The sequence below is a fragment of the Poecilia formosa genome, unplaced genomic scaffold (assembly GCF_000485575.1).
Source record: "Poecilia formosa unplaced genomic scaffold, Poecilia_formosa-5.1.2 Scaffold476, whole genome shotgun sequence".
In the NCBI taxonomy this organism is placed as follows: domain Eukaryota; kingdom Metazoa; phylum Chordata; class Actinopteri; order Cyprinodontiformes; family Poeciliidae; genus Poecilia; species Poecilia formosa.
Window position 1 is genome coordinate 225,437 of NW_006800415.1, and position 24,840 is coordinate 250,276.

At 39.8% G+C, this 24,840-nt stretch overlaps 1 protein-coding gene across 1 annotated transcript; it reads left to right on the forward strand.

Annotated features, from left to right (window-relative positions):
- The first annotated feature begins 7,752 nt into the window (after positions 1 to 7,752).
- Positions 7,753 to 23,346, forward strand: LOC103156366 (protein FAM163A-like). The gene is made up of 4 exons (XM_007578374.2): positions 7,753 to 8,201; positions 8,767 to 8,819; positions 19,509 to 19,623; positions 21,350 to 23,346. The coding sequence occupies exons 3-4, from the start codon at positions 19,531 to 19,533 to the stop codon at positions 21,719 to 21,721; spliced, it is 465 nt and encodes a 154-aa protein (XP_007578436.1). The 5' UTR covers positions 7,753 to 8,201; positions 8,767 to 8,819; positions 19,509 to 19,530; the 3' UTR covers positions 21,722 to 23,346.
- The last annotated feature ends 1,494 nt before the right edge of the window (positions 23,347 to 24,840 follow it).

Below are 24,840 nucleotides of genomic sequence, written 5' to 3' on the forward strand. Positions count from 1 at the left end.
AAATTGGTCCAATATTTGTCCAAATATATTGAACGAAGCCCAGTCCAAATTAAATTCAGTTCATTCCAGTACATCACGATGTAAACAAACTCTGATCTGGTTACATACACTCCAGTTAAATGAGAATTATAACACAAAACCAGGCATTCTTAGAATGGCCTGGTCAAAGTCACAAGTAAAAGTCTGTGGAAAGTCTTAAAAAATTTTCATGAAAAGGAAAAACCATGAAGCCATTTATTGCCAATGTAATAATTTAAATTCCTCCAAATTAACAGCAACATTTTCTTAATGTTATCACTCAGATTCATTCAGTCATTTATGCTCACATTCAGAAGTTGGCAGTAAAAAAAAAAGGTCAGATTTTTAAAGAACCAGGAAAAAAAATAATTAAGCTCGGAGCCAAACTTCCTAATTAAGAGGGAATTTGTAGGGTTTTTGGTAATGTCCCTTAATCTTAATAGACCGGGGGAATTTTTTTTTCCAAGAAAATTGAAGGCATAAAAGAGGATTTGCTGAGCTGGCAGAAAATGACTTTCACAGAATGGAGAAAAAGCCTACTAATGAGCTTAAACACAGCTTAAACTAGACGTGATCTATGCCAAAACTGGGGTGCTCTTACCACCGACTGTGCAAGGTGGACAATCTTAAGCTTCTGTGCCAAGCCTTTTTATTTATATATATACATATATTCCAACACTGGGAAAAGACAGTTGCACTTTGCTCTACAGGATGTAATTAAAATCTGATCAAGAGCCCAGCAGAGCGTGTTAACACAACTGACTAATATGCCCACGGGAAAGTCTCCCCTGATAATAACGATGCAAAATAGGCCGAAAATAAAAGGTGCTTGAAAAACGCAGCGAGATGTACCTGTGGGATTGATGCTGCGGCTCTTCTTCCCACTGACTCGGTGTGGAAATCTTTTGACGGGTTCTGGGCATATGCTTGCAACATGCTGTACAGCAAAGCCCCAATGAGCTTTCTTGGTGATGACAAACAGATCTAATTAGCTCTCAGCTTATTGTGATCTGAGCTGCGCCTCCCTGATGGATCGGCCACGGTCATATCCTCTGGAGACTACAGGATATTAAGCATGGGTTACTTGTCCTACATTACACCGCATAGACCTGAGATACTGCGGCTTTGATGGTGGAGCAAATTATGAAACGGCAGCTTTTTCAGCTCAAGGAAAGCAGCTCTCTCTGTTTTTTGTCTCTCGCTGCTGCCACTACGTCCTCAAGGGCCAAAATGTAGAAACCGCCGTCGATTTTAATGGACAAAGAAAATGCGTCTCTTTCTGGCCCTGCTTCATTTTAAAGAAAGCTTTACCCATCATGTTTAAAGCCAGTAAAAAGTACTCAACTTTATCGTTTTACGTGAAATCCTATCAGAAATTTTTTTTAGAACAAATGTTTAAAATTTCCATCTGTGATGAATGATGAGGCTTCTTAGAAATATCTGATTACGTACAGATACATTTGGTGAGCAAACCATGTTTTCCCACAATATCTGTGGTTCTTGATCTGAACTGTGGCTCATAAAGTTTTCCTCAATACTCCCAGAATAATAACATCTGGTTGCAACCTAACTCTATTAGCTTTTTAGTCTTTTTTGGATGATATTTGGATGTGGATATTCAGTAGAAATGTTAATTTCTGAGACATTCAAGTGTAATGTAAACAAACAATTAAAACCTTCTTTTTTAAAAAAAGGTTTAACTTATATAATTAGAATTCCTGAAAAGAAACCCCCATAACATCAAAGACAGGTTACATCAGGACAAACCCTGAGCAATAGTGTACGCAGCATTTTGAAGGAGGTTTCAACCTTAATAATTCAGTCTCTGACAGTAACAGCCAGAGTAAACCCCATTGTGAATTTGAAAGAGTCTGAGAAAGACTGCAGCTTGATTGTCTGGAAAGGGATTTAAAGAGCTCTCAAAATGACTTGAAATCACCCTTTCGTCATTTGGAGAGTAGTTTATGTGCGGCAAACATTCACAACATCGCCAAGTTCACCTGAAATGACCGCAAGATGCTAATAGGAACGTCCAAACACCCTGAAATGCCTCCATAACACAGCAGCAGGTGCTCTCCACTGTTTGTAAGAGGGTGTTTGATTGTAAAGTTAGAAAGAGACTTCACAAGTTTAATTTTTAAGGGCGGAAACGTGTCCAGTTAAAGGACCAGCTGTTACAGAACCGGACGTGTCAGTGTGGCCTGATCACCATCACGTCTTTTACAACATATCAGAGGGTGTTTAAGGAAATGGTGGACAATCTGGAAAGGAAAATAAATACATCTCCAGCAGAACTGGACCCTTTCAATATGAGAGTGGCCCCCAAATCTACCAGTAAACCCACCAAAGACTGGCTGAGAATTAAGAAATGGAAAGTCCCAGATCTTGGATCTCACTGAAATGATGTGAGAGCAAAACAAGCAAAAACCCTTTAAAATGTGTTAACTTTTGGTTTAATGGGCTAAAAGAATTCAAAAGACATATTTTTATTTTCAAGAGATAAATCACTTTAAACAAGAAATGTTAATTTGAACATTTCATTTGACAGAGCGGAATAAATAACGGGCTGCCAGGTGAGAAATAAACTGTAAATCTTCAAAGGAAACTACAGCATTTTCACATATCCATATGTCTGCGACGTATTTTTGTTTTTGTTGTCTTGGTTCGGTTTATTAGCGAAGCTGAAATATGCAGCTGCTCCTGCTGCTGCGCCTCACTTGTGCGCCTACGCAGACAGCAGCGAAGCAGCAACAGAGCTCACCGGATGAGAACAGTCATGATCATGGTCTTTGAGGCATGCAGCCGTGTCACTAGTTGTTGAGCGCCTAAAAGTGAACTCAGGCGGAGCTGTCCACTGTTGCTGGTCCTGCTAAAAGAGCCCTTGTGACTTTGTCCCAGAATGTTGTTTTCAAGCTGTGTTTCCCGTCAAAAGCTATTCGTTCTCCTCGTATGCTAGAAGGAAGCCTATCGCAAATGCATGCGGACAAGCTTGCTCCTGAATCAGCGAAGATTAGATTTGTTCACCGGACACACACACGCACGCACGCACACACAACCATCTAGTATCTAGTTTATTTACTTTAGATTAACATTATTAGCTTTTTCTTCTTTTGCTCTTTCCTTTGGTTGGTTATTTTTTTGTATTTCCTTTTAATTCCTGTAAAGCATTTTGTATTGCCTTGTTGCTGAAAATGTGTTATGTAAATAAAATTACCTTTACCTTTACATACACACACAGAGAGATGTTTTCGTGGCTATCTTTGTGGGGACTTTCCATTGACTTCCATTCATTTCTATAGCCTTACACCTAACCATTACATACCTAACTCTAACCGAAACTCAATTCACACCTTAGTCCTAAATCTAACCCCTGGCCCAAAAACAGCATTTCCCCATGTGGGGACCAGGCTTCGGTCCCACAAGGAGCAGTGGGTCCCCACAACATAGTATGTGTCAGGAAAATGATCCCCACAAGGTATTACAAACAAACGCACATGCACACACACACACGCACACACGCATACTTGCTCTTTTTTTCACCCCTTGTAAACTTCCCACTGCTACACTGTCATTCCTGTTGTCTTTCTAATTTCATCTGAGGAACCCTGCCAAGGCTGTAATGAACTCGAGTCATGAGAGACCGCCGTGGAAGGGTGTGATGTGCAGCAGGGAAGAAAAAAAACGGAGCAGGAAGGGAAGGCAGAGACAGTGTTAAAGAGAAAGGGGGCAAGCCAGGTTAACGCGACTCGTTTCTGTGACTTGTGTTTGTGTCTCTCTGTGAGCCGTGCGTAATGTTGTCCAGGTTTTTAAATTAATCAGTGCGGCAGGGCGGATCATCTAAGCTGGTGTAATGTGTCGACTCCTTTATTCAATTTGAGCAGTAATCTTAGCGCTCCCCACTGGCGCTGCCTTCATCAGCCCCCCGCTATAAAACTAGCTTCGCTTAGCCACAGCCAGACAGAGCCAGAGAACTGCTACAGGGATGAGTCATTAACAGGATGAGGGTAATACTTAAATAAGGGAAGCCATGCAGACTAAATCTCCTCATTATATTATATTATTATGGTCAAGAAGGACTTTGTTTGCATGAGCAGTTTGAGCTCTATTTGGAGTTAAGTAGATGGGGACAGTGCTACTATCTTTTATTTTAAGGGCCGTTAACCAGGATTACAAGTATTACTGCTAATGTGATTTTTAAATTTTTAACTTTTTGCTCCTTTTTAAATTTTGAACTATGACTGAAGCGCTCCATTAAGCCTCTTTCACACTACCCTGCAGAGATCATCATAGCAGATTTGGAAAAACTTATTTTATCGTGAAATCAATTAGCATCCAAATGTATCCTTGGTTCTCGGGACATCGGTAACCCCCTGCTATTTTGCTAACCATCCAACCACAATGTCACCATTGGCTTCACATTGCACAGGGACGTTTCACATCATTTTGCACATTTTTTCTGTAAATATAATGGGAGGTTTCTGCACCTCCACCATCAGGTTCAGCTGCCACTCAATGATTTATTGTGGAAAAGACGAGACATTACTCTGACTTGATTTGGCAAAGCAGAAGCAAATCCACACTGATCTTAACTACTTAGAATTTGGTTGTCGACCAATCGTATTCCCGCTCCTGCCAGCCATTCTATGAAAGAGTTGGGTTTATTACAGGATTCCTCTTTAGAAGCGAGACGGAAACTAAATTTCTTAGAAAATTGGGTAATGTGTGGAGTGAGTGGCTGTAAGACAAAGACCAAACTATTCTCAGAAAACTAAACTGCATACAGTTAGTTATGTACCATGGAATATTTGGAACTGATTTTACAACATTCAAGTAGCTAATCCAGCTGAACATTAAAGTAAGAGTTCAGTGCTTTCTAACAAGGTCACGCCATGAATATTTTTAGCAGTTTATAAACAGGAAAGCATGTTTTGTTGCTGAGCAGAAGCAGTGGAATAAGCCATTTTTCCAAATTAATGTTACTGTGGAAAAGTAACATGAATAAATTCACAGCCTCCGTGTTTGTTGTCCTTTTTTTAAATCCAGGTGATCAAACCAATGTTCAGGTTTGTTGAGTTATGATGCAATAATTCCAAAATCATAATTATTAACCCAATGGGCCACTGCTTCTGTCTTCCCTCCTCCTAAAGATGATGCCTAAGATTCTCTTTCACAGCTTCACAAATATATTTTGTATTTTAACAGCAGCCCACAGAACTCACAACTTGCCTCCATCACACAGCAACCATGTGTGCAATTTGGAGGTGTGGGCGCTTCTCATCGGGGGGGAGGTTCTTGTGTAATTTGCCCTTTTCCATCAGGAGGCTTAATGAACTTCTTCAAAGTGCAACATACAGAGAAATTATAGATTTTTGTTTTATCTGGAGCTTTTGTACGCTTGCCTCTCCTTTTTCTCCCCTTAGCATCTGCCCAACGTTAAAACTGTCTTATCTGCATATAAGAGAGAATAGCTTTGCAATCATTGTTTCTCTTATAAAAGTGTATTTAATGCCAACTTGTAAGGCCTTGCAGTTTATTGTCGCAGCTCCTTAAACATTTTTAATGCTATATTTATTTACCTTTCTCTATTTAGATTCAAGTCGCAGGTTATGTAATGAGGACGACTGCATGAAGTTTATTCACAGCAACATCCTCTGATTGCAAATGTCGAACGTTAGACCGCTTACAATATTGGCTTAATCGATGGAGAGATAATGGAGGAATGGCCCACGCCGGAGCATGAAATGGCTTTCTAGTCAATTATCTAATTAAAATTGAGCTCTGGATAAACAGCATGCTGCATACTGAACAGCAATAACACCTCACCGTTTTATCCAGTTCCAAAACAAAGCTGTGAGAATTAACTCAAAGCCTGTTCCTGCTACATTATTTGTAAAATGTTCAAACATTTGCACATAGACTGGCAAAAATAGTTTTTAAACACCTTTCAGGCCTCCTGGATTGTGTTGTTTTATGCAGACTTGGTGCTTTTTTTGCCCTTTACATTAAAAGGAAAACATAGGTCGCCACTTCCTTATGCACTTTCCACTGAGTGAGATATCCAGTGTATATATCTCTTAAAGCCAGACATCCCTCGACTCAGCAGCACTTTGCTAAATGATCGTGAGGCCTTCCCAGGCCAGAAGGGATTTAGAAACCCTTTTTATAAAAATATCACATTTGCATGACATTGAATTGACAAATTGTGTCAGGCTACATCAGCTCTGGAGCAGACTGGCCTTTAGAAATACCAGGGGATTTTCTGAGTGGACTGCGGTATGAATAGGCCAGTAACCTATGTGTTATTAAAATAAGTAGAAAAAGCTGCACAGGATTAAGTGAGTTGAGCATTTAGCAACCAAGTGTGGGGTAAAAGTGATGCTTTTTTTTTTTTTTTGACTGGCTCTACTGTGCTATGTGGTTTCACTTACACCAACCTTGGAACGAACACAACTCCTATATTATGGTGGTGCTGCTCCATCTGAAATACAAACCAGGGCAGAAAGTAATTACATAACGGGGCAAACCTCGGTACCTAAAAATTGAGAGATTTAAAGAAAGCAGCTCTGCTGAAGTGAACTGAAGCTCTTAACATCACTGACATGTTGGTGCTGCTATTTCTACTAGCAGGAGAGACAATAATAAGTCAGATAAAAGATTCAGAGGGTCAATTACTTTGGATCAGACAGCAGAGATAACAGTAAAATAAGCTAATGAACCCAAAAACAGCTTCTTCAGTGATTTCCAGAAGAGCCTAAAGACTAAGTAGTATACATTACCATAAGAGGGTATCAATACAGAAGTATTTTCCAAGTCCAAATTTTCTTTTGTGCCATCCATCAAGCATCACTGTGGGGAAAGTTGAACCCACTTCTTTCTGGATAATTATTTTACTTCAGCAACACTGGAGAGTTTTCTTTCATGAACAACAATGTAAGGTCCCATCTCACCATCACAGTTGGATCAAATCCAGATTTAGACTTTTTCAAAAGATCCTTGTTTTTGAGCCACTCAAATGGACTTGATGGATCGGATTCAAGTTATCATTAATTTTGTGATGGTGTTCAGGTCCTGAAACAGCAATGCATCCCCAGACCATCACACTACCACTATCATGTGTGACTGTAGGTATAATACGTTTTCCGAAATATTCACCAGATATTTTCCTCAAAAAAGGACGTGGCACACTGTACTTCGTGAAGAAGTTCCACGTTTTCTCCGTTTGCAGATCATGGCTCTCAATGTGGTTCAATGGAGTCCAAACGCTTAAGAAAGGACCTCAGAACACTTTTCATATTGACAGATGTCAGGCACTTTGTTTTTTTGTTTTTTTTTACCTTCACCTATGTTTATTTATATTGGAGTGTGATGTCTTGCTTTTCAAGATTAGCCTACTTCATCGTCGTACTTCATGGCACGACTTCAATGAACAAGATTTTATGCTAAATCTTGTTCAAATTTAGCATAAAACATTGGGACAATTCTAGTTTTACATTGGGTTAGATTGGTTTGAAAATATGATATTCCAAGACAGTCAAGGCACTTTAAACTCCATTTCTGCAACAATGGAGTTCAAAGTGGTTCACATCATAACCCAATTGTGAAACAAGCAATAAACATTACATTTTGTCAAATGCCATCATCAAAATCATCAGGTAAATAAACATCAAATATATTGATCAGTGTATTGATAAATGAAATCCTAGTTTGTAATTTTTTTTAATTTACTCAGCTAAATTGGGATCACTTTAGAAGTGACGCCGTCGTTCCCCAGAGTGTTTCTGTTAATCCCGCCCCACCGGGACCACTCGGCGGCAGCGGGTGTCAAACCTCCCCCTCTCCGTCGAGGACGCAGCCATGCCGAGCTGTGACGCTCCGCAGCCGGGCTGCTGCTGCTGCTGCTGCTGGCGCCTCGCCTCGTCCGTCTTCAGCTCCTCGCGCTCAGGTTAGCTGCCATGAGATCCCCTCGCGCTCCTGCTCACCGGCACCTGGCTGCTGGAAGACGCGCGTGAAGCGGGAAGCGGGACTAACCAGTCGCAGATCATGACTTCATAGGTTTCTGGTTCGGAAAACGGATAACCGGCTCCGGGCATCTCTAATTGCGCTGACCGGTGCTGGGGGTCGAGATCTCTGGACCCCGAACCCGTCACTCAAACAGGTTGTCGGGGTGTTCTTCACTCTGAAAGGTAAGGCTTTGATCTGAATGGATTCCTAATTAGGTTAAAATGGGCTTAATGAGGGCTGCGTAACTGACCTGGCAACCTGTTCAAACAGTACTTTCAAATGCGATTAATTCAGCAAAACTATCATTTAAAGTGGCTTTTACTGTAATTACCAGACTGTAAGGTCAGTGGAATTATTACAGTTTATTTTATTATTTTATATGTATAAAAAAACGAAAATAAAAGTAGAAAATTCTTCTTTAATTAAAACACACACTAGTAATGTATGTATTAGTGAGTTACAAACCCTCTTAATGAGTAAATGCCACCAGATGTATCATTATTATCAAATAAACTGACGTAGTAAATGTGTAAGAGAAGGACGGGTAAAAGCAGAGCTGATAAATGAGATGAAAGTGATAAATGAAGGGATGCAGTCCCCATCCTAACGAAGACAGATCTGTGTTTGTGACTCTCTGCCCTCACCTTGGCTCAGTCCGGCTCATCTGCTCTGGCTGCCAGGGGCAGAGGTGTCTCCTCACATCACGGCTGAACGTGAGCTCATCCCTCTTTCTTTCCACCCTCACAGGGGTCTTCGGGGCACAGCCGAGGATGCTACCCCCCAGATGGTGACTTTGAAAGGTAGAACTTGTCGGTGGGATGAGTGACGTGTCGCTTGAATGTGTTGAGGAAGTTGCAGGTGCAAACTGGACAGATGAGTCCATGTTGTTTTTGCAAGGGAAGGTGCTTCTTCTTCTTCTTCTTCTTCTTCTTCTCCTTCTTCTTCTTCACTCGTACGTCAGCCCAGATCTAAACAGTTGCTTTTGGTTTTCTTTGGCACAAAAAACACACCAAAACTACAACTGCAAGCAGTTATTATAGGTTCCTCGCCTGACCCAGCAGGTCATCATCACGCCTTTTTGTCTTTCCTGCTGGATTTGTCCTCCCGTGCTCTGGCAGCAGGTGTCTCTGTCCCGAATCCAGTGGAGCCGGATCTGTTCCTCTCCTCACACGCCCAGCTTAGTGCTCTCAGCGGAAACAGTCCAGATTCTACTACCTGGCTAAATTGCCCCTGTGATGGAAAAATATTGTTCAAGGAACAATACTTGAATAATTGAAGCCCGCAGGCTTTAAATTTTGCAAGGAGGAACTCGCTGTGATTTCCAGCACAAAGCTGGCCACCTCAACAAAATATTCATATTATTATTTCAGAATGGATATATCAGGCATTGCTGTCGTCTCTTGCTCTCTCTGTGTGTTCTCTGCGTCTCAGCTGTCACTGGTTGTAACAACATCTCATCGTGTCTTTTTCCTGTAAAGGATCAAACTTTGCTTTCATCAATAACTTTTAGGGGTAAGAAACCTTGATTTTGGGGGTATTTTCTTGAAAATTTATAACGAAAGTGTTTTGCATAAACAGGAAGGCAACATTTAGTCTAACATTCCTTCCTGCTAAAATCATTTCAGATTAATTGTACAAACAAATATTATTTGTGATGTGAATTTTTTGTTAGTTTTACTTTGATAAAGAGACTGAAGTAAACAGCTCTGGGTCAATTTGTACCTTCTCCATTTGTTAGTCCTACTCACATGTTTCTTGACATTTTTCCTCCATTTCAAGTATATAAACGAATCATTTTATACCTACAGGGTTCCTCTAAAGTCTATAAATGTCTGGGAAAGTTTAGAGAACAAAAGATGTAAAAATAATATTATTATTATTATTATTATTATTATTATTATTATTATTATTATTCACTATCACATTGTCCAAATGTTGAGTTCTTCTCTCTAGCCTTTCTTTCTTTATTCCCTTGTTTCCTTCCTTCTTCTCTTTATTTTGTCCTCTTTCTTCCTGTCATGTGTCCTTCTATCCTTTGTTCTTCTCTTTCCTTTCTTTCCTCTTTCTGTGTGCTCTTTCTTGTTTCTTTCCTTGCATCCTTCATTCCTTGAAGTTTTTTTTTTTTTTTTTAATTGTGTAGAACTTGCACCTGGTGAAATTTATTGTATTTTCCAGGTGCTTATTATGCTGAATGTTGCACCTTTTTTTATTCTGCTCTTGTTTTTTAGCGTCTTCTAATGTCTTTAACGTTTCTAAGTGGCAAAATGTCTCTTATATAAATCTAGTAGCATTTGTTCATCCAACTGACTGTCAACGTGCAGCAACATGTGGGGGAAGGACAGCTCCTCATTCATCCATCCATCCATCCATTTCCTTTACACCCTTGTTCCTTAGTGGGGTCGGGAGGGTTGCTGGTGCCGATCTCCAGCTAACGTTCCGGTTGAGAGGTGGGGTTCACCCTGGACAGGTCGCCAGTCTGTCACAGGGCAACACAGAGACACACAGGACAAACAACCATGCACACACACACTCACACCTAGGGACAATTTGGAGAGGCCAATTAACCTGATAGTCACACACACACACACACACCTAGGGGCAATTTGGAGAGGCCAATTAACCTGATAGTCATGTTTTTGGACTGTGGGAGGAAACCGGAGTACCCGGAGAAAACCCACGCATGCACAGGACCTTCTTGCTGCAAGGCAACAGCTCTACCAACTGCGCCACTGTGCATCCCCTTTCTCCACACACTAAACATCTATTTAAGAGAATTGCTTGAGAGAGACTGAAGTTGAAAGCTGCTTGGGATCCGATCACTTCTTTCCTCCAAGGCCACCAGGAGAGTCATCACAAACACTTTCACATCTAGTATCACCTACATAATCACTTCGTAATGCAAATGGATTGGCTTCTGGCTGTGTAAGTCATCACTTTTTGTCTCTTTTGCACATTTTATTCTTCTTCGTTCACATTTCAGCTGCACCGCAGACCGTATACATTCCCATATGTCTTTTCTGAGCTGCAGCTCACCTACAGACCCACATCTTTCAAAATAATCTCCTTTCCAGCTGCTAACATGAACAGCAAACTCATCCGTGACTGAGAAACTATCACGGGCTAAAACGCGGTGTATAGAAAACACCGGCTTTGCTGACTTATTACTCTTGTTTTTGAGATTACTGAGATACTTATTGCCTTCTCCAAGAACTATCAAGACTCTTATTGCTTATTTTGCTCATTTCGAATCTTTGTAGTTTGGGAGAGTTGTCTGCAACAACATGCTTCGTGCACCAAGTCATACCTGTTGGGTCCAAAAATTTTGTAAAGTTAGTAAAATATATACATATATATTTAGTTTTTACATGCTCAACTACAAACTAAGCTTGTAATATTTCAATGAACTGACCAAAATAGGCTTTTGCTGAAATGGGACCTGTAACTTTTGAAGGTTCCAGGTTTTCATTTATTTATTTATTTTTTGTCCTGAGCTTTTTGGGTGGTCAATTTTTTTTCTATTATTTGATCAATAAAAATTGTCTATCTTTAGCAACAAATATGGGATTTATATCACTTTATTTTTGCGAATGCTTGCTGTATGTAGCCAAGTTTAGTGAACTGATGCAACTAGATGTGCTTTTGAATAATAGTCATAGATGTTCGTGGTCCAGTTTATGATCAAATTAATAAAACTACCTTAAATTACCTCTAAGTCCTGCATGGTTTTACAAAATGATTCAAAAGATGCGAAATAAAAGCAGCAATAAAATAGAAACTAACCTAGAGCTGCTACCAATGATGATTTGGATTGCTGACTAAATTATTTATACTTTGCACAATTTGCTGAATAAGTCAACATTTATTTCAGTCCGTCTCCATTTTCTGCTGGCTCACCTCCTGTTGTCAGTGATTATATTTCACCACATCTGTTCATATGCAGGAATATAATTATTATTAACTAGGCATAGTAACGTAAAACATTACGTTACATGACATTCTCTTACCAACTTCAGCCAGTATCTTCTCTATTTTCTCTATTTTCTTTTTTTTCATTCTGTCCTTTATCAGAGACACAGAACCAGATCCTTCTGAATTTTCTGTCGTATTATTTAAGAAGTTTCGGAATGGGGATTCTTGTACTTTTGTGAGGCTAATAGAGATGACACTTTCCATATTTAATAAGCTAACGCAGTATCTCTTCCTACCTTTCTCTCAGCAGGAGTTTGAACAAATTTCGTACCTAAATGTCAGAATATTCCCATGCATCTCTGAGTTTCCTAATTAAATTTTCATTTCAAAGCTTCTGTAATTTCCATGGCTCACTCAGGGATCATCTGGGAGAAGAAGCGTCTAATTTCAGAACACAAATCAGCATCCCACATAAAATGTATCAGAGAAGATATTTTTTATTTTATTTTCTTTTTTTTTTCTTTTTTATTTCTACCCCCTCACTGTTTGATTCATTTGTGGCTGTGTGTGTGTGTGAGCCACATGTGAGGTCTTGTGAGCCGACTGCTGCAAGGATTGTTTCATTTCCCACAGAGAAAACGAATTAAATTATGACACCTTTCTGTGCTGCCTCTCATCTGCTGCTTTTCACTCTGTCGAGGGATGACAAAGCCGCTAAATATAGGTCCACAAGTGGAGTGTGAAACCTCTCCACCTCGCTCTGCGTTCGTGTGGGTATGTGGCAGCCGAAAACAAGAGGCTGTCGTGGCAACCTGAACAAAGGTTTAATCGTCTCACAAAACAACGTGATGTGTGCGTTTTTGGAGTAAAAGGAGAGAAAAGAGTGAAAAAAGGGGGTTCGTTTTAATTCAGTGTATTTACTCTTGTGATGGTGCAGAGAGAGAGAGAGAGAAAGTACTGGAACGATGAAACCAACTGATTTCCTAGCAGGAGGAGCACAACTGCATTAAAAATGATGGCAGGTACATCAAGTCTCTTAGGTGACTCAGAACAAAAAAACAAAAACAAAAACGCGTAACCCTTTTACACAGAGAATGGATTCAATTCATCTGCTGTAACACTAACCCAGAGAGCCAGACATACCCAAGGCTCCTTTAATTATTTCGGGGAGCGCTAGATATTTGTTCAATTTAGTAATTAGTTTTTATGAATTATTAAGAACTTAATTAGACTTCAAAGGGCAACAGATCCAATGCGTTCAGTTCTTAACACAGACAACTCATGTAGTTGTTTTTTGTGAAGAAAAGATTGTTAAATACGTAAAAGAAAAAGTGCTGCCGTCCATTATAGATTTCTCTTCTTATGCCTTAATGTTTCAACCAAGCTTGAGTTGATAGAGGGGGACAAAGGCGTTCAAAATGAACTTGGTCACGTGTGGAAAAAGTTTCACTTTTTTCCCCACCTGAACTCAAATATTTTCGGAAAACTCTTGGAGAAAATCAAGACATTTCTGCCAAATGTGAGGTGGGACTTTGTGTTCTTTTTGGCCAGCAGTGGCCGTGAAACCCCAGTCCCCTCTCCTCCCCCCATGGAAACCATTTTTCCAGCCTCTTCATTACTGTTGAACAGTAATTTACTGAGGGAATGGAGGGAATAGTTGTTTTTTTTTGTGCCTTCCTGTTCCTTCCCTCCTGGAGTCACCTTGTTACACTGACAGCTACTGAGAAAGTTAACAATAGTTCTGTGTTTCTCCATGTACAGATAATGGCTCCTACTGTGGTTTGCTGGAGTGCAAAAGCCTGGAAATGACATTGCATCCATTTTTCTAGACAGTCGTCTTTCTCGTCTGTTTTCGAATGTCTTTATATTGGAGTTTGCTGCGTTGTTGTTTGAGATGTTTCATCCTTCTTCGTGTTGCCTGACAGCCTCTGTTGAAGCGATTGCTTGTGGCAGTAATGAATGAGGCAAGCACCTTTGAATCAAAAGTTAATCACGGTTACTTTGTTCACACAGGTCCAGGTTGGTTTGGTTAGCTTCTTTCCCTTAATTCATCAGCCATAATTTGAAAATTGCTTTTTGGATTTGCACAGGTTACATATTTTTAATAGTAAAAACCAAAATAACCTCGCTTGCTGTGCAGCCTGGGTCGAAGTTTACGAAGAGCTAAAAAGGGGCAGAAACATCAGAGGGGGGGCTTAAATATAAGTATTTTCTTATATTTCACCTGTTGACATGGGACCCACTGAAAGTCACACACTAACTTTGGCTCAGAGACGCTGGCTGCAGATGAATTGTGTGTCATTTGGCGTCTTCGTCTCTCCGTTCTGTTGGAAATTCTCTCGTTTGAGTCTGGTGGCATGTTAGTCAAAATCGCTTGTTTTTGTCTCCGAAACAGTTTCACCGCTCTGCCTGCGTCGATGAACGTCAAGCAGGACCGTATCTTCTGTAAAACTGTGTCACTTGATTTTTTTAATTTAATTTTTTTACACTAGTCTCAGATTCAAACCGATGGACCAAGAAGGGAAAGACGGTCACTGTGCTGAAAAAGAGTTTAAAGGGAATAAGGACTAAACAAAATTAGGGAGGAAGGAGAAAAACGTGGAGCAAGAATGACCTCACTGCAGTTCTAACAACATTACCGTGGCATCATTTAGCACAGTGACACAATGGAGAGTTCTGCATGAGGGAGGCGTGCATGCCCATTTCCACTCAGTACAGCTTAGCTTCATTTTTATTTTCTCTGGTTATTTAATAAGTTGGAATTTGTCCAGTCACATCGGCATGTCTGCAGACTCTGGGGAATTTACTGTTTTAGTCTCGTTAGACTTTCATCGACCTTTGAGACTGTCACACACAGGCGTCTTGACTAACAGACTTTATCTCTTTGGTTTGGATTCCTGGAATATCTTCCCAGTAGATCAGTAGTCTTGTTTTTTTTTTGTTTTTTTTTTATTGATCCGATGTAATGTTGTAATTTTAGACGTCTTATTTCCACGCTGGACGGACGGACGGACGGACGGACGGATGCCAGTGAACAGCTAGACTTTGGTTTCATTACTACTTAAGGCCATAAATACCATTTTCTCAGTCGCGTTTCTCGAATCGTGACGGAACGACGCGAAGATTGAACACGTAGTTTTTGAGAACTTCAGTTTTGTTCTGGGAAACGCAAAACTGTAATCAAAATAAGCAGAAGTAAATATGAACATATCACTCTGGCTAATAGACGGACTTCACACTTTTTCATTTTTATTTTTTAATTGATTCACTTGGATGAATCACCTTTCAGGTGATGCTCGCATCTGTTACGATGCAAATAAAATCATAAACCTTGAGTGTTTTTAATAGCTGCAGCTCATTCACATTGTCTTGACCGCTCAAAAGGAAGACAAACATTATTATAATAACACCTTTTTATCCGACTCTCGAGCTGAGGAAGACGTGTCTCTTAGAGCCAATCAGTTCATTAAGTCACACAAACACTTTGATTTATCAAAAAAAAAAAATGCTAATACAGTTTATCAATCAAGTGTTTGAAGGTTTAATTTTTTAGCACATCAACAAATAATTTAATTTCCCTACAAATTAATGCTCTGTGGAGATTACTCAGGGCACAAAAACAGCATAAGTAGCACTCAGAGAGGGAGATTTTATATAATCAAAATATAATTAAATGTTGCTCCTCAGCTGAGAAATCTCTGCGTGTTTTAGTTAATCAAGTTGAACAGTAGACAAACAAAACTGCCTGGTGTTGTAATTACTATAATGGGAGTGTTTAAAATTAATCATTCTGCATGAGGTGAGCCACATAAATCATTCCAAATTAGTGTCAAAATCATTTGTTTTACATGCTGATTTAACGGGTTGTCCTCTGCAAGTGTTTTTTTGTGTTGGTTTTCTGAGCTGAGATGGTTTATGGGTATTTGACGCTTCTCTCATTTCTAGTAAGAAGCAAGAAGGAGAAATTCACAGCAGCCACTTGCAAAAGTCTGGATACCCAATGAGCGTTTTTAAAATGATTTCACGTCACAGCGATCAACTTCTACGTGTTTTATTGGGATGTTGAGGGTTAGATCGACGCAAAGTTTTGCCAGATTGAGAGTCGAAGGAAAATTACATATAGTAATAAAAGTGTTCTTTGCAAATAAAAACCTGGAAAGTGTGTATTGTAGTTCTACGCCGCGGTTTTGTTAGAGAACATCAGTGACGGGACATTTGAAGTTTGCTACCGGTGGTTTAAGAAAACAAAATGTTCATGCTGAGGCTTGTGGCTCTGATATGATGAAATGTGTAGAAGTAAAAGCACTTTGATTACTTTTGCACTGCGCTTTTCTTGCACACTGAAAACTTTCCCCTATAGTCTTGGAACTCGATAAAGATTAGATAGACAAGCTGTTGGATAATCTTCTGAGTGTACTTGCTTTCTCTGTTGGATGTTATTACAGTTTGGATGACTTGATTTAGCTTCCTTTTTCTTTTTCCTCATATGTTTCTGCCAATCAGAGCTTTTTGTTCAAGACTTGCCTGGAATACGGAGAAGGAAGAAGAAGAAGAAAAAAAAAACAGGTGTTCAAAATTCAAGCGCGGCTATTTTCAGATGGCTGTGACTAAATTTGTCTCATTTATAAGCCCAGCGTTTTCTTTTCAAAAAATTTAATGATGGAACTCTCTGCACAACTTTTAGAGGTTATTCTTAATTCAAGCCAATCTGGGTCTATTTATTCGTACAAATAGAAAGTCATCTTAGGGAAGCAGAGGAAAGCTTCGGATGAGTGGACTGCACTCAAAAGATGCATGGATAAAAGATAAAAACTGTAGTTGATTGCAAATATCTTTCCTAGAAACATAATCTATGTTGATGGTAAACAACTTCAAGTTTCAACGTCAAGGTTTCTCATTTGGGATGGAAGGCAAAGTAATGCCATCCATGGCAAAGTGTGTGTGTGTGTGTGTGTGTGTGTGTGTGTGTGTTTTCTTTTCACCAGGCCGCATGGATGAATGCAGCTGAGTGTCAACAGTAACAGGCATTTTCTTGGAAGTACATATAAATTAAAAAGAACTGGTTCGAGTTGTGGAACTGTACAGACCCATTCAGAAAAAAAGGAGAATATTTCCAAAATGTCATTTATTTCAGGAACTTTATCACTAAGAGAAACATGTGATATTGATGCTTGGAAGCTTTTATTTCTGTTGCTGACGATAATTTTCCACTTGCAGCTGATGAAAACATTAAAATGTTACATCACACCAATAAAAACAACATTATATAATACAAAAAAGTGGGCTTAATGAAAAGTATGTTTAATACCTACTTAACGGACACTTTCAATCCATTCCAACGTATTTGTGTCGACTGTTTCCATGACTCATTCCTGACGTTTTTGCTGAAATGTAACACGAGGTTTGGTTTGCTTTAACTATTCATTCATTCGAAGAGATTTCACCTTTTCATTCGTTGCAACCTGCTTTTCTCAAAGCCATTAAAAAGAAAAAAAAAAAGAAAAAGAAAAGCTCGGTTTTGAATGGTGCCAGAAGCCAAACTTGCTCTGATTTAGCCATTTTCAGGAACAGTCATTTCAGAATCAGTTTCTGTTCAGTTCAATAGTTTGTCCTTGTCAGAGTTGCTGTGCTGGACCTGGCGCCTCACCATGCATATGCAACGTTGTGCTCCGTGGGTCATGAGCACAGTTGGTGCTGATGCATTCAGCATGTTAATCTCAGCCGAAGCTATTCTATTAAGACTAAGCACATATTGTAATTGAGGCTTTTAAATATTCCTAGGCGAAGGTAATCAGCTGCAGGGCATCTCTATACTTTTGAATTCCATTACAAGCACATACCTTAAGGCCATCTTTAATCTTTTTTTTTTTTTTAGTTTTTCTTTTCAGTTGTGTTCAGGCCTGCAGTGGTCTTGCTTGAGTGACGTTATTTTTACGACCGTAAGCCTAATGAAGTACTTTTCACTATTGTGAACTCAGAGGCGTGTAGCTTAAATGCTGACGATAAACTCTGTAATTTTTGAACGGCTCCTGCAAACATAGTTTTATGGGGAGGGATGAACCAAAACTGATTCATGCAGAGCAGCGGCTGCAGGTTTGCAGGCTTTTGAGAGAACCGGTTGGAAAAAAGCGTGTGGAGCAAACGGTAGTAATATTTTTGCTTATTTACCTGTAAAACAGTGAAAAAATATATTTCAGGTGGGTGATTTAAATTTAGTTTTATTAAGATATTTTGTGATAAGAATAAAAGTGACAAGAATTATTTATAATTTTTTTTTTTTTTAGATAACTATGGCTGTTTTTTCATGGCCACCACAAACACTGCTCTTGAAAAAACATTCCCATTTATAATACATTTATTTCAATCAATCAAGTTTCAATTTTATAGCACATTTCAGCAACAAAGCATTTCAAAGTGCTTTACATCTTAAAAAACACAAAAATGCAAAGTCATAGGACGCACAGTGTCAACAACGTTACATTTTGCCGTCATCAGATTATCCATTAATGTCTCATGATTATGTTTCAAAAGCCGTCCAACACAAATAATGATCCGACCGGAACGCGGCGCTCACCTTTTTCCGATCCGTTAAGGCAACACGAGTGGAAAAGTTGACGTCGCAAGAGTTACCATTAGCGCTGATTGCATAGCCGGGGTGACGGCCGTGGGGGAGGTGAGCTGTAGAGAGCTGAGCCAGTTTTAACTGCAGCTCTGAACATTTCCAGGGAGGATCTGCAGGCGAGATCACAGGAATCTGCGACGCTCGTTTCAGACTTTTTAGGATACTTTTCCAGGCAGCTAAGCAGGAAGATTTTTCATGTGTGAATACATACGCGAAGAAATCTGAAGAGCTTACCACAGATTTGTGTGTGTATGTTTCTGTTTACCTATATATTTTATTACAGAGACATTGGCACAAAGACAAAAAAAACAAAAAAAAACAATTCAGTATCTTTAGATTTTTCAGCATGTCTAAAATTATGTCCATGTTTAGATCAGATTAATTTCTGATCTGATTCCTGATGAAATATCCAACAATAACATGATTGCAAGTTTGGAAAACTATGTCATTCTGACATGGAAATAGGATTCATCTCAAGAAAAGCAAACATTTTCTTGATAGTGAGCGTTTTAGCTCCTAGTCACCAGCTCAAACTCCAGTGAGTTCATTGTTTTCACTTCAGTTCGTTTAGACAGCAGCGTTTCACAGCCGTAACCTCAGAGTACGTTCAGTCACAGTAAACATTTTGTCTGAGTTCTGCTCGTCTCAGCCAGCAGACTACAGAAATGATCCTCGTACATTATCGGCACTTTTCTGCAGATTAGCTGGGGGGCTCACTCAGACATCATCGCTCATACATGCTCATAAAAAGAGGGGGGGTGGCAGGGATCATCTCTTTCCAGTTATATAACCTGATATTTACAGCATGCATGCTCCATCATTTACTGGGAATTCAGAAAGCTTTGCTTTCCTGTATGTACAGATGCTCTGCTGCAGCAACGTTTTCTGGCGTTGGTTGCTGCTTTTTTTCCTCCCTTGTACTCTGACGAGCTCCGTTTCTCTCTGTGTCTCTTCAAAGGGTTGGATGGAGAGCTGGTCGAATGTCAGCGGGAACTATCGTGATAACCGGAGGAATCCTTGCTGGGGTGATACTGCTGTGCATCGTAGCAGTTCTCTGTTACTGTAGACTCCAGGTACCTGAGAGTTGCACACAAATCTGTCTCTCTCGCTCTTTAAAAACAAAGAAAATATTTAAAATAGGGGAGCTATTCTTAAGTTGTTGTTTTTTTTTAAAATAAAACTTCTTGGGGAGTGTTTTGTACCTGTAAAAGGTTTGCAATAATAATAATTTTTTTTAAAAATCTGTGAATGTCATGAAAAGTCACCATGAGCCACAGATAAATATAAAGATAAATTTGGATAGTTATGTGAAAACTCTTAAAATAAAGCCTTGTTTTGTTGCAGAAACATTGAAAATTGAAGATAAAGGACAACTTTTGATTTAAATTACCTGCATTCAATTTTTGGCTAAGACTCAACAAAGACACATTTTCAGTTTTCTGGCATTTTGAACAACCCATAATAACCTTGTTGCTCCCCAACAAGGTTCCTAACAGATCCTCTGCTGAGGGACAAACATGCTTTTTATTTTTGCCTGTTTATTATTCCATATTGTTTGTAGTTTTACTACTTTTAAACGTTCTTCATGCCCACGATTCATAAATTTATGCCTGCAGGAGATTGAAGCCTTAATGGGGCTGGCGATAAGCCGTTAATAGTTAAACAGCTATCAGCCCTCCTGTTGCTTGGCATGTTTAATACTTCGCTGTTGTGGAAACGGGAGCTTTACTGACAGTTTTATGCTCCTCATAAATATCACCGCCGGTCTCTCAGAGGCTCCAACATGTTTGTGGAGCGAATCGGCTTTTCTAGCCGCCGCTAGCAGCCGCGAGGGCTACCAGCGCAGGAGCTCATCAACGTCCTTCTGCTTTTCCCGTTTGTGTCGAAGCAACCCAGCTGAGGTCACTGACCAAAGGCGGCGCGTTTTCCCACAAACCTGCCACTTTACGTTTAATCTCCCAGCACCAGCTCATAGTTTTCTGTTTCAATCTGCAGGTAAGAATGAAAATGAATCAGTTTATATGGATTTTGACCTAAAATCCATTATAATTGATTATTTATAAATATAAATCACTGTGGCAGTCCCAATATATTTTAAGTAACATACAAAGGTTTACTTGCTTGGTTTTCTTGTTCCCTGAGAATAAACCTTATAGATTATTATCTGCCTTATTATTCTGCATTATGTGCAAACCTACAACATTAATGTGCTAATTAGACGTCCCCATAAAAGAAAAAAAATATATGCATGAATTAAATATTAATGTTATGATTATAAAAAGGGATTGCTAGGGGTGAATTTGTTAGTTTTATATCTTATAGTATTATTTACAAGGTGGATTTTTCACTATTTTTCAGTCTGAGATTGTTACTACAGTAAAAGATTATACATTTTTTTTTTTAGCTTTTTAGTGTCCTAACCAGTCGTATTGCCAATGAACCCATCTCAGAAACATATTTTTAAATTTTATATCAGCCTTTTAATGTGTTTGTGCGTCGTGATGTTCATTAAACACTAAAAGAGGAAAAAGTGGGATTGTTACAATAATTTCTGAATCTCGTTACTAAAAATCTTAATTGATTGCGTTCATGTTTTCTCCAACACACAAGCTTATCTTCCCCAAAAATAATCTTCGAATGAAAATGAACGAGCTAATTTCTGACTTTTTCTTCGACAGCCGCCGAGTCTCGCTGCATAAAACATCCTTGGAAAGTGTCTGACCCTCTCTCTCTTTCTCTCTCTCTTTCTCTCTCTCTTTCTCTCTCTCCCTCGCTGTGTTTTCTGTCGACCTGCGCCAGTATTACTGCTGTAAGAAGAACGAGTCCGAGGCGGACGTGGGCTCGGTGGCGGGAGCGGATCCTCTGTCTCACTTCCCCTGCAACGCCTGCAACGCCCTGGCCATGGACGGGACCGACATCACGCCCGTCTCCCTGGACCAGCTGGACTCGGGTTCGCACCACAGCCCCTGCCCCTCGTGTTCGCCGTACCCCGTCCCCTCTGGACTCACAGACGACATGCGTAACGGAGGGGAGCGGCTGGGCTTCTACTACGAAAACCCGTCAGCGTCTCTCCCTTTGCCCGTCAACCCCCCGACTTCGTCCCCTCTGAGCTACTACAACCCGTCGGACGCTTTCCCTCCCCCGCCGCGCCCCTACAGCACCGACGTCTGACTCTCTCCTCACTGGACTCTTCTTCACACACATTCACACCAACACACTTAGCTTTTCTTGCACAAGCCATTTATAAGAACAACAACAACGAAAGTTAATTTATTAAAACACGGCACAGTTACACCTAGATCATTGCACATTCCGACTTTAGTCACAGTCACCCACAGACTCAGCCCACTGACAGAGCTCCTGTGTGGGCAACGAAATCATGCAGCAGCTCACAAACGCTGCAGCAAGGATTTCTTTTCCTCTCCAGTAAATGGCAGACTGTTCTTCCACAGCTATGGGGCTAAGTCACCGGTGACTCCATCAGAGGCAAGACCACTGCACCAGTAAGGAAAAACGAGTTTCCAGACTACGAAATCCAAGAATTTGTAAATTGCAACATAGGGTAAAACATATAAATGCATCATTTGTTTGAAGGTTTATTATTTTAGTATGCTGCTGCTAGTCTGAAGGAGCTGAGGAGGCAGAAGTTTGGCTTGGAGGCTGCAGCCTCGAGGAGGAGCGGCATGGAAAAGGTGGCGCTCGGCGAGAGCGTTCGCTCCGGCTCCTCTGAACGGTGGAGGTGAAAGGATTTCTCAGACATGCACCAAACAATCAAAGCAACGCTCCATGTTTATTTTTGATGAGGGAATAACATTATAACATGATGTAAAGCTCAAACGAAGAAGCCAATTTTACATAACAGCCCCCTTTAAAGGAAAACAACATGGCTCGCCAAACCTCTGTCAGTCGAGATTAAAGTCACTTTTTTGCGGCATCCGGTAGAAAATATGCTACACAACCAGTAACCTCTGCATCGTGCTGAAAAACATGGGCTTCCCCTGCCACTAGAGGTGTATGTGCACATCATCGTCATCGCGCCGATTGCAGAAACCTTCTGTGCGGCAGCCATCTTTGTGGTTTAGGAATGACGTTGCACCAAATTTATGTAAATAATGTCGCTTGAGATCGTCGTCACTCTTCTTCTGTCAAACTGAAAGCATGAAGAGTCGAGGGAATTTCTGACTCTCAGTTCAAGCTTAAGTGACTGATGGATTTCTTTTTTTTAACCCTTCATATCAGCAGGAAGTCAGATGGGAACCGAGAGTTAAATTCTGATTAGCAATGAAGGCACATGATCGATCTGTGCTCATGTGTTGGTTCCTTCATATAAAGGACTTTCCTCCACATCAGTTCAGTTTCTGTTTCTCTTTCTCTTCCCGGATGTTAACTCAGACTCGCAGCGTGAACCCCGCCCTCCGTCGGCCTTTCAGCCTATTGCACACGAGGGCTGCCAGTTTTCTACTAGGCGTTGTCGTTTGCCAGTAATAGAAACTCACCGTGGAGTTTTGTCCAGAGGTGAAACAGAGAACAGAAAGGGGAGTTTTTATGCAATTCTGTGCATCTTGCAGTTTTTTTGTGTGTTTTTTTTTCCTGTTAGTTTCAGTCAACAAAGAAAGTCTCACCTGTGTTTTAGTTATGATCTCTATTCTGGTAAATGTAGGGAAGCCAGACTATTAAAATGAAAAGTGTTTGTTTCACGGTGTAAAAGCTGGTGGTGCTGTGAGTCTTTTCTTGTTTGCGAATTCAGACGAAAGAAAACGGACAATCCATTTTTCTTTTTAAAAAAAGTGATAACGCGAAAAAAAAATCCAACATTAAGCAAGATTGTGTGCTATATTTTAGTGATTTAAAAAAAAGCCATCCTGTCTGCCACGGTACAGTAACAAGATGCAGTGTTATTTCACAGTATATGCCTGAATTGATATGTATTTCTGTGAAGCTTCTGGTGAATATTATTGTTGTTTTATTTCCTACTCTTCTATTTTATGTTCTCTTTGTATTACTATGTTTTTTTTTTCTTTTTTCCTGTCAGAAAAATTGCGGTACTGTAAGTAGGAACAGAAAATTTATATTTAGAGATGGAAAAAAAATTATGATAAACAATTTTGTGCTCAGATAAACAAATATACCGCTGCCAAGACGTCTATTTAAGAAACGTTATTTAGTCACAAACAAGTGATTTGCACAAGTATTCATGGTCCGTTAACATCTTCACATTTTGTCACAACTTTCCTGTCAGTTTCGGGGTTTTGTGCCGTAGACCAACACAAAGCAGAGCGAAAAAGTGAAAGAAAGAAAAAGCAAACAAAGGTTTTACTATTAAAAACGTGAGAAATGTCACATGCATTTTTCATAAGCCCCTGCAGTCACTCCCATTTTTGTCTTAAAGAAAATTTTAATCAGTTTTATTCTTCCAAACTTTTTTGGGTCCCCCCCACCCTTTTTTATATTACAAAATAACTTAAATTCTGTCAAACTAGGTGGATAACATAAGTCCACATCCGCACCCCCAAAGATTATCAGTTTGATTTAGGTTCAGGCTTTGACTAGGTCATTCTAACACACAATTATTCTTTGATCCAAACCGTTCATTTAGCTCTGGCTGTGTCTTTATCCAGGTGGAAGGTGAAACATCTTCTCCAGTTTCGAGTGTTGCGCAGCTTTTAAAACGTTTTTCTTCCAGGGTCGCCTCGTGTTTAGCACCATTCATTTCCTGAGCAGGCACCACCTCAGCATGATGCTCCCACCACCATGTTTCACTGTTGGGGTTTCTTCCACACTTCCTGAATTCAGAAGATTTTACTTCAGGGTAGCAGAGTAAAGGGGAATGAGTGCATATAAGCATTTTTCTTTGTAAAATACTCGCGTTGGACTGCTCCACAAAACCTCAACAAAATACAAATGTGGAAAAATTTCCATGTGAATGAAAGCGTTTTTTTTTGTTTGTTTTGTTTTTCTTTAAGGCGCCGGCCTCCTGTTGCATCACGTTGTCAACGCAGAGCTTTTCAATTTGCTGTTTCAAATGCGCTTTTGTATTTCCATGATTCAGCACAATGTCATTCTTTTCTCTGGCAGATGAAGCTCTGAGCTTTTGTTCATCAGTTTGCTCTTATTTTCAGATTTCTCTGATTTCTTTTCAGCGGTATTGATGGGTTATCTTTTGGTTCGCCCTGTTAGAGTGAGAAAACCCATCACCTCTTCACACCTTTTTATTACCATTACTATTATTATTATTATTATTTTGAGGAGAAAATAAATGTTTATATGTCTCCCTTGGCTTTTTTTTTTCT